The 12,223-nt window shown below is 48.0% G+C and overlaps 1 protein-coding gene across 35 annotated transcripts in view; it reads left to right on the top strand.

The window, feature by feature from the left end:
• Positions 1-11,989, top strand: part of LOC145537074 (histone-lysine N-methyltransferase PRDM7-like) — a 50,641-nt gene extending 38,652 nt beyond the window's left edge. For 6 of the 35 annotated variants that reach the window (XR_014076162.1, XM_081567606.1, XM_081567607.1 and 3 more), the window contains 3 exons: positions 1,246-2,014; positions 3,140-3,332; positions 5,015-5,972. Coding sequence is in view for 33 of the 35 variants with exons in the window: in XM_081567606.1 (XP_081423732.1) it covers positions 2,010-2,014; positions 3,140-3,332; positions 5,015-5,122 (306 nt within the window). In the remaining 2 variants the exon portion in view is untranslated. Of the gene's footprint in view, positions 1-64; positions 2,015-3,139; positions 3,333-5,011; positions 5,973-10,238; positions 10,281-11,449 lie in introns of those variants that run through there. The other 29 variants (XR_014076163.1, XM_081567592.1, XM_081567593.1 and 26 more) reach the window with 7 other exon arrangements.
• The last annotated feature ends 234 nt before the right edge of the window (positions 11,990-12,223 follow it).

The raw sequence follows: 12,223 nt of genomic DNA, 5'->3' as shown, positions 1-12,223 counted from the left end.
GCGATATGAGCTTTTAGATAAACTGTTAAAAATAATTATACTTTAAAATATCTATCTACAATAGTCTCAATTGAAGGCAGAGGAGAAGGGGACGACAGAGGATAAGATGGTTGGATGGCATCACTGACTCGATGGACATGAGTTTGAGCAAGCCCCGGGAGTTGGTGATGGACAGGGAAGCCTGGCATCCTGCAGTCCATGGGGTCGCAAAGAGTCAGACACGACTGAGCAACTGAACTGAACTGAATTTACAATAGTTTCTCCAGATTTTGGTTACCTGAATTTCTATCGTTGTGCTAAACTAAGTGATGACAGTGTATTGAATAGCTAGGTCATTTCCAAATAAATAAGGTTCTGAGACATTCACTACTTGACAGGACCTTCCTCTTACACAGACACTAAAGAGGTTTTTGACCATCCATGAATAGTGTCTGGTGCCATCCTAAGGTGTTCACTATAAGAAAGCAAAAATGTTTTTTAGATAGTATCACTGATACGTATGTTCACCAATCTATAGAATGCCAATGTAAAAGTCAGTTCTTTGTTGCTTAAGGAAAATGTATGTCTTGTTATTAAAGAAGGTATGAGTAATGAAATCACATTTTATGAAGGAAAAAGAAATAGTTCTGACTTCGGGTGGCAGTTTCAGGATGGGAGAAGCAAAGGAATGGGTACGGAAAGGGATAAGGAGGTTTTATGGGAAGTGGACCTCCAGAAAAGTGTTTTGTGCCTAGTACAAGTTTTCTTGAGAGGTTGAACTGCCTTTGCTAATGGATTTTAAGTTTCTTTACCTCTTGAGTGATCTGTTCTAGGTTGACCTTTGAAATCCTTTGTTAACTTTGGCTAAGTGGATAAGTATTGTTTCACAGTGACTTATGTCATCCTACTTGACTGTTATAAACCCTTTTGATATTTATAAACAAACCTTCCTAAATAATTGACGTCTAGCTACCTTTGGGATGCTTCAGAGGGCCCCTGAGACCTCCCAAAGAGAGATATTAAACAGCCCGAGTTCATTTGGCATGTTAAACTACATGGGAAGTGTTGTCAGAAGAAGTGATGGATCTTCTCAAGTTATATTGTATGGTTGATGATACTAATATAGATATCCTAGAAATTATGTGACATTCATGAAAATCTGATATGTTTTGGTAAAATGCTGTCAGTTATAATTCTAGTTATCATATTCAAGTGTTTCAAGTCACAGCAATGGCCAGATTACTTTGTCAATTTCAATTTAATCAGGTTTTAAACATGCCTTCTATGGTTTCACACTGATGCCTTTGCAAAAATACTGCTACTTCAAGATATATGGAAAAGACTTTTCTAAGCTTACCCATAAACAATTTTTTTTTCTGTTATCTGGTAAGCTGGTACCAGACTGGAATTTGGTCTAGTCTCTAGGATCATCGAAAAAGCAAGACAGTTCCAGAAAAACAGCTATTTCTGCTTTATTTACTATGCCAAAGCCTTTGACTGTGTGGGTCACAATAAACTGTGGAAAATTCTGAAAGAGATGGGAATACCAGACCATCTGACCTGTCTCTTGAGAAACCTGTATGCGGGTCAGGAAGCAACACTTAGAACTGGACATGGAACAACAGACTGGTTCCAAATAAGAAAAGGAGTACGTCAAGGCTGTATATTGTCACCCTGCTTATTTAACTTATATGCAGCGTACATCATGAGAAACGCTGGGCTGGAAGAAGCACAAGCTGGAATCAAGATTGCCGGGAGAAATATCAATAACCTCAGATATGCAGATGACACCACGCTTATGGCAGAAAGTGAAGAAGAACTAAAGAGCCTCTTGATGAACGCAGTTGAATCCATGCAGGCTGAAGAGCACCAATGACAGCAGAGAGAAATCGTTCTTCTATTGCTTCCTACACAAAAAAATAAATAAAAGAGAGAAGAAAGCTTGTAACTCTTTTTCTGACACTCAGATCACCAAAGGGAGAAACTGCTATGAATATGTGGATAGAAAGGACACGTCTTTGGCCAACTGGATGAGGTGAGTGCAGTGAGTCTGCAGTTTGTAGACGTCGCTCTTCCCTCAAGCCCACACCCCTTTCCTTCTCAACCTGTCTCCCTCAATAGCTTTCACATCTTCTTTCCTCTTTTCCTTCCATATCATGCTCTTTCATTTCAAAAGACATTGGAAAGAAAGAAATACAAATATAGCATGTGCCCTCAAAATACAAGTCTATGTGCTAAACAAAACTGGGGGACTTGAAAACAACTTGAGGAGTCTAGATTCACCAGGGACACTGTAACTCACTTAATTGACACTTACCAAGCACTTCATGTTTCAGTTTAGACAGTGAACTTCATTACTGAAGCAGGTCACACAACCCATGTCCTTTTGGAGAACATACTGCAGACAGACATTAGCCAATTGGTTTTAGAAATAGTAACTTTAATTTTTCCATTTTTGAGTAACTGCACAGTGCCAGGATAACCTAACACGAGAGACCTTGAGTCCATGTGGGCAACAACCTCCCCAGGCTCGGTTCCAGTGAGAAGTGAGCCCTGAGGCCTGGGAAGGAATGCGGGGCAGGATGGCCGTGAGCATGGCCATTCTCTAAGGGCCTCTCCTTTCATCAGGGCAGGCAGAAAGTGAATAAACTATTACTGTTCTGGGTCTCAAGCTATGTCAGAGCACTCTCCAAGTTTCCATGGGAGGGGGTGGGCAAGTGAACAGGACCCTGGATACACATGGGGAGATTGAAGAAAAGCCTCGGGAGAGAAGGCAGGCTGGGGTGAGTGCTGAGGGGTGTGTGCTAGCCTAGGAGCACCAAGTCCTGTGGAATGAAAGAGAACTTAATTTAGAACTTAAGGGAGCTGGAGGTCACCAGCCTCATGGACAGTCCAGGTGGAGACGCGGCTGGGACTGGGCTCCGGAAAATGGCTAATTAGGTAAGGAGAGAAAAGCATTCCAGCCAGGAAGAGGACCAGAGACAGGATCTGGAAATAGGAATTCGCACGGCCTGGTCGAAGGTGTGAACAGAAGGTCCCCATGAGGGGCGGTGGGAGCCACAGCGGCCTCAGAGTCTGAAGGCAAGGAGCTGGGCATGGTCCGACAGTGGGGGGCGCTCGTCACCTGAGGTTTCTTTTCCTTTCCCTGCCTCGACCCCAGGTATGTGAACTGTGCCCGGGACGATGAGGAGCAGAACCTGGTGGCCTTCCAGTATCACCGGCAGATCTTCTACCGAACCTGCCAAGTGGTCGGGCTGGGCTGTGAGCTGCTGGTCTGGTACGGGGACGAGTATGGCCAGGACCTCGGCATCAACGGGACAGCAGGGGGAAGAGCGAGCTCGCGGCCAGGAGAGGTGAGCGCCACCCCTCTTCCAGCGCCCCAGCCCACCCCGGGGAGCCTCCCTGGTCCGATTCCAAAGCAGAGTACAATCCAGTCTAAAGTCAGTCAAGTCGCAATTAAAATGCCTCAGAATTAGATTCATTTCATATGACTGTTAGGAAAGATTTTTATGTGAAAAATGTTAGTTCTAATTTTCAACATTTTATGCAAAAAATATGTAACATCACCTTCTGCTGAAAGGCTCAGAAGCAAAAAGCAAGTTTTCTAGCACCTACCAGCTCTCTCACCTTTCCCTGTTTCTTCCTCATTTCCTCCCATTTCTAAGCGACAGGAGTCCAGTGATTTGCATTCAGTCACTGTTTCAGTTTGTTGTCCTGTGAGTTCATACTCTGTGCCAGACAGGGCTCCACCCACCAAAACAGACAGAACCACTGCCCTGGGGCAGCACGGGCTTCATACCAGACAGGGGCTGGTGCTCTGAGGAAAACAGTGCAGGAAAAGTGCCTTGGATCAGTGTGAGCAGAAGGCGGGGTGTGGTGCAGGATGGTGGGGCAGGGTCTCTGCAGAGATAACACCCGTGGGAAAGGATTCCAGGCAGGGGAGCAGCCAGTGCCGCAGCCCCAGGGCCTGGACGAGAGGCCATGCCGGTGGTCGCAGGAGGAAGCACAGAGGGACAGGAAGGAGGCTGGACGGGACACGGAAGCCTCAGGGCCTGTGTCCACGTACAGGCCCCAGGGGTCTTTCTGGGTGACACAGAACAACCGTGAGGTTTTCAGCTGCAAGCGGCATGTTCTCTGTTCTGTGACAATGCTTTGGTTCATTTTTGGGAAGAGACAGCAGCGGAGAGTCCCCTCAGAGGTCAGTTCATTGCCGGACACGAGGGGAGAGTGGGCTGGCTGAAGATGCACGGGAGTGAGGGTGTGAGGAGTCTGGCTGGAGATGTATTTTTAAACAGGACTTCCTAGTGCACGTTAAATGGACTAAGACTGAATGAAATAAATGAGGTATGAATACTGGTGAGGCTTGAGAAAGGACATGCCTTTATTTTCGGATTTATGGAAAACTGAGAGAGGAGCAATTTGTGAAGCAGTTGGGGCAGCAGGAGCCAGAGACCTGTAGTCAGTGGGACCTGGGCCACTCGGTCTCGTCCAGTCTGAAACCCACTTCCTGCAGAGATCGGCACAAAGGCTGCTCTTTGAACCAGGAGCCGCAAAGTCAGCTTTACTCACACCTGCTCTAACTACCCCCTGTGCTACCTCCCATAGGCAGAGAGCTCCAGGCCAGGCGCCCCTAACTTAATAGACCCTTTCCCCTCACAGGGAGCCACTCAGGAAGATTCTACCTAAGTCATCAAGAGTCTTATCTCTCAGTAGGGTAAAATACCTGTGGCCACTGTGACATGACTTTTCAGATACTGACACACAGGGAAAGGTCCCTGCAGATCCACCTCTATCAGGAGAGGCGCTGCTCTGATGCTGCTGGAAGGTCCCTAGTCCGGGTGATACGTAGAAAAGGCCCTTGACACAAGCTTCCCGGATTTCTGTAGATGTAGAGAATAAGGATGGAATGGAAAAGTGGACTGTAGAGACACACTTGATGGGAGACAAATCGTGCGCTGTCAACACCAAGATGATTAGTGGGCAGGCCTTACGACGGCAAACCAGCTACCTGACCAAAAGCTTTCTCTTTCAGCAGAACCGAAGCCCAAGATCCACCCATGTGCCTCCTGCTCTCTGGCCTTCTCTAGTCAGAAATTCCTCAGCGAACATGTCCAACGCAATCACCCCTCTCAGACCCTCCTGAAACCATCTGCAAGAGACCACCTCCAAGCAGAGGATCACTGCCCAGGCAATCAAAATCAGCAGCAGCGATATTCTGATCCGCACAGCCCGAGTGACAAACCTGAGGGTCGCGAGGCCAAGGAAAGGCCCCAACCTTTGCTGAAAAGCAAAAGGCTGAAGAGGATTTCAAGGGCCTCTTCCTACTCGTCCTAGGGACAAATGGGGGGCTCTGGGATGCATGAGAGAATGACGGAAGAGCCCACCACAAGCCAGAAACTGAATCCAGAGGACACAGGCAAATTATTCATGGGGGCAGGGGTCTCGGGGATTATAAAAGCCAAGTGCGGAGAGTGTGGGCAAGTCTCCAAGGATAGGTCAAGTCTCATCACAAACCAGAGGACACACACAGGGGAGAAGCCCTATGTGTGCAGGGAGTGTGAGTGAGTCATGACCAACAAACCACATCTTAGCCACAGGAGGATTACTGCAGCCGCCCCATGCCTCAGCTCTAAGGGGGCCTCAGAGGAGGTCTATGACCCTTTACTGTCCCCAAGAGTATGAGAAGAGACTTCCCAGGTGGTCTAGTGGCCAAGACTCCAATGCAGAGACCCATGTTCAATACCTCATTAGGGAACTAGCTCCCACATGCTGCAACTAAGACACAGTGCAGCCGAATAAATTAATACATAAATAAATATTTTAAAGAAAAAGTGTGATAAGCCCAGAATTAATTGATTAAACAGACCTTCCACTTTCATGACAGGAGAGGAGGTAGATAAACAGCAGAGGGTTTCTTAAGTGTTCTGGAGATGTTCATGCCAATTGCCTTTGTGGGTTTTTTGTACTCCTAATAAATTTTGTCTCCAAACAAATCTGAAGCCCAGACTACGTACTTATTCCCCGCTTATTACTGAGAGCAGTGGGGTCCAGTGGTAGCTGAACCCCTGGGAAGGCATAATTCTGGAGCCAACTCAGTTAGGTCATGGAACAGTCAGTTCCTGGGTCCAGGGAGAGGAATCTAGGGTTTGAGACAGACTCACCAGGGAAGAGAATTTCCCGGCCTCCTGGGAAGTGTGGCCTCTCCTCCTTATAGACCACGACTCTCCTTTGGCCTCTCCTGGTTGCCCTCTGGTTTCCTCTGGCTTCTGTGGCCTCAGAGGTGAAGGCCTCGTGCACGTGTGTGTGCGCATGTGCGTGTGCCTTGCTCAGCCTGGGCCATCTGGTCTTTGCTGCTCCCCCAGGGTCATCACAGCATCTGGACTCCAGATTCGACCACAGGGGTCCAGTTTTCAGCCCTGCCCTCAGCAGCTGTGCGACCTGGGGCAAGATGCTCAACCTCTCTGTGTCTCTATTCTCATCTGTGATACACGGTGGAGGCAGCAGCATTTTAGTCTTATGCATAAGCACAGGGAGAATCTGGCAGAGGCTGGCTGAGAATGCAAGCCCCACCTTTGCTGTTCCTTGTGATGTTTTCTTTAACCTTTTATTATTTTTTAATTGAAGAATAATTGCTTTACAGAATTTTGTTTTCTGCATGTCCTTCAGCCCCCACACCTTCCAGCTCTTCAGAGCTAGACGAGGAAGGGGCCGTTTAGGCACTCGGCTGCCCTGATGAGTGGGTGTGAGGTCAGGGGTGCTAAGGGAGGGCGACCTCCCTTCCCACCACTGCCATTCCTGCTGAGCTGGGCAGCCCCAGAGCCCCTCCACAGACAGGCAGTGCCGACAGTAGTCCGCCCTGCCGAGAACAGAGCCTGGAGCCGCGTGTGCAGGAAGTCCCTGTCCAGCCCCCATCCCACCCCCACACGCAGGGTCCTCGAAGCCCACACAGCGGCTTCTCTGTGCACGGGCCTCGTACCTGTGTCCACGTGCTCTGGTCAACGCTGTCGCGACCTTGAAATTCTTAACTATGGAATAGTTCATCCTTACACGTCCCTTTTATGAGTAAAGTCTGATGGACCCTGGGGTGTGCTGTGAGCAGAGCAGATACGCACAGCACGGGTCCCAGGGGTGACCAGGCTGCACGAGGGGACAAGGTGGACACAAAGGCCCCCCGGTGAGTGAAGGTGGTGACGGCATCAGGAAGCCACACTTGCTTAGACCCAGAACTGAGCTCTGACACAGAGTGGAGGCAATGGCGTTCTAAAGAGTCGACCACACCCTCCCCTCTGTGAAGGACCTCTGCCCTGGCCTGATCCTTCCAGGATGTGTTCAGGAGGCTGAAGTTCACCCGGTCACCAGAAGACACCAAGGGGACAGTGGGCTGCGGGACGGGGAGTGGAGGGTGCAAACTCCAGGACTGGGGGCAACAGCCCTCAGTTCCCTCCCTGTGCCAGGCTTCCGAAGCGTCTCTACACGAACCGTGTCAGTAATAACCAGCCACTATTATTTTCTCATTTCTTTCACGCTTTCTTAAAGGATCACGTTTGTCTGTGGCTTGGTTTCCCTACAGGAAGCGAAGCCGTATAGACTCCCCATCTTCTGTGGCTTTAGGCAGGGGCCACGGGAGGGAGAGTTAGGGGTGGTGCAGGCAGAGGGGCTTCAACTGAAATACGGTGGGGACCGAGAAACTTGCAGGGGCTTCTCACCTGCACCTCCCGCCGGAGCTGGGCCTGGAATCCCCTGGAAGCCTGAGCAATTCAAAGCTTCTCCCTCCCCTCTGCTCCCCTCTCTTCCCCTCAAAAAGCTGACTCCTGGGCCAGCCCACAACACCCCCAAATCCCCCATCACCCACAGCCCCTCACAGCCCCTCCCTCACAACAGTGGGACAACCTGCATGGTGGCAGGGATGGTGTGTGACCCCAGAGCTTGGGGTCTCAGCTGATCTTGAGCAAGGGGGCTGGTGCTTTACACAGCCTCCCAGCCCTAGGGAGCTGCCAGCAGCCACAAGCCACGATCTGAAGCGGGGTGGGGGGGGGGTGGGATGTGAGCTGCCTGAGGTCCCATCCTGTCCCCACGACAGCAGCCAGGCCTCATCTGATACCGTGACTGCTCTGCACGAGCACACAGGACTGTAGCAGTCACGGGGACAGGACAGCCAGCTGCCTCCACCGCAGGCTCCACTCTGACTGCAGCGGTCCCACGGCTGTACCAGCCCCGCCTGCACGCCGCTCTGCTTGTCTGCCAGAGCTCGGGGACCCTGCGTGAGTCGGTGAGGGCAGAGCTCCAGAGGCCAAGCCTGTCTTCAGCCGCCAGACCCACCCTGGTTGCCAGACTCATGAGCCCAACCGGAATCTGAAGCCTTTGGGAGAATGACACCGCAGATGCTGACCTCAGAGCTCAGACTCCTGAAAACTTACTAGACAGGTTGCTTTTAGTCTTTTTTTTAAGTAGGAGGTTGGCAGGAAGGAGAGAGGAGAATGACTTCCTTGGTGGTGCAGTGGTTAAGAATCCAGCTACCAATGCAGGAGACATGGGTTCAATCCCCGATCTGGGAAGATCCCACCTGCCACGGAGCAACTAAGCCCATGCACAACTACTGCAGCCATGAAATTAAAAGACGCTTCCTCCTTAGAAGAAAAGTTATGACCAACCTAGCATATTAAAAAGCAGAGACGTTACTTTGCCAACAAAGGTCCATCAGTCAAGGCCATGGTTTTTCCACTAGTCATGTATGGATGTGAGCGTTGGACTATAAAGAAAGCTGAGCACCGAAGAATTGATGCTTTTGAACTGTGGTGTTGGAGAAGACTCTTGAGAGTCCCGTGGTCTTCAAGGTGATCGAACCAGTCCATCCAAAAGGAAATCAGTCCTGAATATTTATTGGAAGGACTGATGCTGAAGCTGAAACTCCAGTCCTTTGGCCACCTGATGCGAAGAGCTGACTCATTTGAAAAGACCCTGATGCTGGGAAAGATTGGAGGAGGGAGGAGAAGGGGACGACAGAGGATGACATGGTTGGATGGCATCACTGACTCAATGGACATGAGTTTGAGTAAACTCCGGGAGTTGGTGATGGACAGGGAGGCCTGGTGTGCTGCAGTCCATGGGGTCGCAAAGAGTCGGACACGGTTGAGCGACTGAACTGAACTGATTCTTAAAGATCTTATTCAGAAAATCAAAAGACAAGCCACAATCTGAGAGAGAAGTATTTGCAAAGCTCACATCCGATGAAGGATTTGGACTCAAAATAGACAAAGACCTCTTGAACAACCCCATAAAAAATGAGTAAAGATCTGAACAGACACCCAGCCAAAAAAAAAAAAAATACAGATAGTCAAAAACAAAAGCATGCTCAACATCATACACCATTAGGGAATTACAAATTAAAATCATGAGATATCACATCACACATGTTATTAGGACCCCGTCATACCAATTACTGGAGGCTGAGGAACAGCAGGAATGCCCCCTCACTGCTGGTAGGACACATGCACAGCCACTTTGTAACACAGTTGGGCAGTTTTCTCTGAAGCTAAACAAACCTCACCTTGGGATCCAACAATTGCTATTTCCAGTATTTAAGAAACTGCTTTGAAAAATCCATGCCCAAATGCAAACAAAGATGAACTTATGCACAGCAGCACTATTCATAGTAGTTAAAAACTTGAGGGCAAGTAGAGTAGGCCACCCCAAAATAAGCCTATCTGGTGTGAGGATTATTTACGTTGGCTTAGAGGAAAAAAAAAAAAAAAAAAAGAGGACTCTCAGTAAACTAAGTAGCAATTGCCTTTTGTGAAGGACATTTACAACAGAGAAATCTCTGCATTTAAGGCTTGCCCCTGTTTGCACCAGAAATAGAAGGATAATTAACTCAAGTAACTCATCAATGGGAAGGTCCCATCTTAAATCTACCAACAATCATCCTTCTTTACTGTGTCTTGCATGATAACTTTCCATAAGTGGCTTCTCCCATTCCCCAAGGTCTTACTTCTGTCTTCAGCTGAAGAAGGTATTTAAGGTGATGGCTTAGGACATTTCAGGGACTGACTCAGTTTTCTTGGGTAGCTCCCCTGTATACAGTAGGCATTTGTTGTTTTAGTCACTAAGTCATGTTCAACTCTGGGATCCCATGGGCTGTAACCCCCCAGGCTCCTCTGTCTATGGGATCCCTAGGGCAAGAATACTGGAGTGGGCTGCCAACTCCTTCTCCAGGGGATCTTCACAACCCAGGGATCAAACCTGTCTCTCCTGTTTTGCAGGCGGATTCTTTACCACTAAGCCACCAAGGAAGCATAGAGGAGGTATGCTTCTGTTTTTTCTCCTGGTGATTTGTCTTTATTATGTAAGGGCAGAATGAAAATTGTTTTTCCTCCCATACACATGCAATGGAGTATTACTCAGCAGTAGAAAGGAATGAACCACCAACCCTCAAAAGGCATGGTTAATGTCACTTGCATATTACTCAGTGAAAGAACGCAGTCTGAAGAGACAGCGTGCAGCATGACCTCATTTATGAGGGATGGGCTCGGTTTGGTGGGTCCTCCCGTTTCCTGGATCTCAGAGGGAGCAGGCTCCAGGGGGCTGTGGAGCAGGTATGTGGAGTTCTGCTGCAGATAAGAAATCCAAACTGAAATAGAGGTGAATATCTTATGATTTCTCCAAAATAGTTACAGAACAATCAACTGGAAACCACATAAAATGAAATGACTGCAAACACAAACTGTAAAACTTACACCAAATTCACTCAGATTTATTTAAAATGCAAAACAATCAAAATTACATGTATATATAAGAAAATGTACATGACCTTGGCGTTGGTCTGCAGATCATGAGCTCTGAGTTTTAACACAGAAAACGCCAATATACAAAAGAAAAAAATATTGTGGACTTTATAAAATTAAAGATTTCTCCCCTGAAAGACCTTATTCAGAAAGTCTAAAGACAAGCCACAAACTGGGAGAAAAATATTTGCAAACACATATCTAATAAAGGATTTGGACCTAAAATAGACAAAGACCTCTAAAACAGCCCCAGTTAAAAAAAAAAAAAAAAAGAAAGAAAGGGTAAGGATCTAAACAGAAACACCTGGCCAAAGGAGATATGCAGATGCTACATATCATACAAAAATTATACAAAAAGTATCATACTACTAGGGAATAACAATGAAAATCATGAGATAACACACCGCACCTATTAGCACTGCTGTGCTCTGAATATATGACAGTAGCGATTGCTGGAGGGTGAGGAACAACAGAAGCTCTCCTTCAGTGCTGGTGGTGTTGCAGGAAGGGGGACCCCTTCCAGGCCCTGAAACTGGGCTCTTGTCTAACACTCGGAAATGAATTGTCCGAGGAGACACACGTGCTGACAAAGAAAGAGATTTTATTGGGAAGGGCGCCCAGTTGGAGAGCAGTAGGGGAGGGGAACCCAGATTTTATGGTGATGGGATTCGTTTCTGGATTGTCTTTAGCCAGTCATTCTGACTCAGAGTCCTGCCTGGTGGTGCTGAAGGAGGAAAGTAGGCCGAACAGATTCCATCTTGAAAATCAGTCTCCATCTTGAAGCCACTGTGAACTTTGGACTATATGCCTGGGTGCTCACCTGATGGACACTAAATTATGTGCCCACTACCCATGCAACGACATAACAATTGGAAAACCGACCCCCGGATAAAAGGCCTTCAGGATTCGTACCGAGACATCCCGTCACCAAGGGAGTGTACTAATTTACCCCAAAGCAAAACAAATTCTCTGTACAATACGTATTGATATCTGTTACCCTGTTTATCCAACTAAGACTTACTGCATATAAATCATAGCTAGCAGTAGCAGCAGTAGCCTTGATTGTATCTCTCCTTTACACTATCCAGACTAGTTTCAAGGGATCTGGGGATGTGGGTTTGGGCACGTACACTTATGGTATATACGGTTGTCACCAAAACTGGTCGGGGTCCTTGGCTAAGAGGAGACTGTGCCTTGAACCCACCAGGGTAATAAATTGCACTCCACTATTTGCGTTGTCCTTCTGAGTGAGTTTGCTTCCCGGAGAGCGTGGCTACAACAGTGCACACCCTGTTCTGCCAAGATGGATGCCAGCGTGGATTCTGGGAGGTGGTCGGACATGTGGTGTCTCCTTTTGACCTTTCCCGAACTCTTTCGGTTGGTGGTGGCTTATGAGTTCCGTGTTCCTTACCAGGACCTCCAGTCGTAAAACAACTCATGCATATGGTTACCATGGTGCCTGG

Source organism: Giraffa tippelskirchi, chromosome X (assembly GCF_054371585.1).
Source record: "Giraffa tippelskirchi isolate mGirTip1 chromosome X, T2T-mGirTip1v1.2.pri, whole genome shotgun sequence".
NCBI classification, from domain to species: Eukaryota; Metazoa; Chordata; class Mammalia; order Artiodactyla; family Giraffidae; genus Giraffa; species Giraffa tippelskirchi.
The sequence above is the reverse complement of the archived record's forward strand: the minus strand, read 5'-3'. Positions and strand labels throughout refer to the sequence as shown.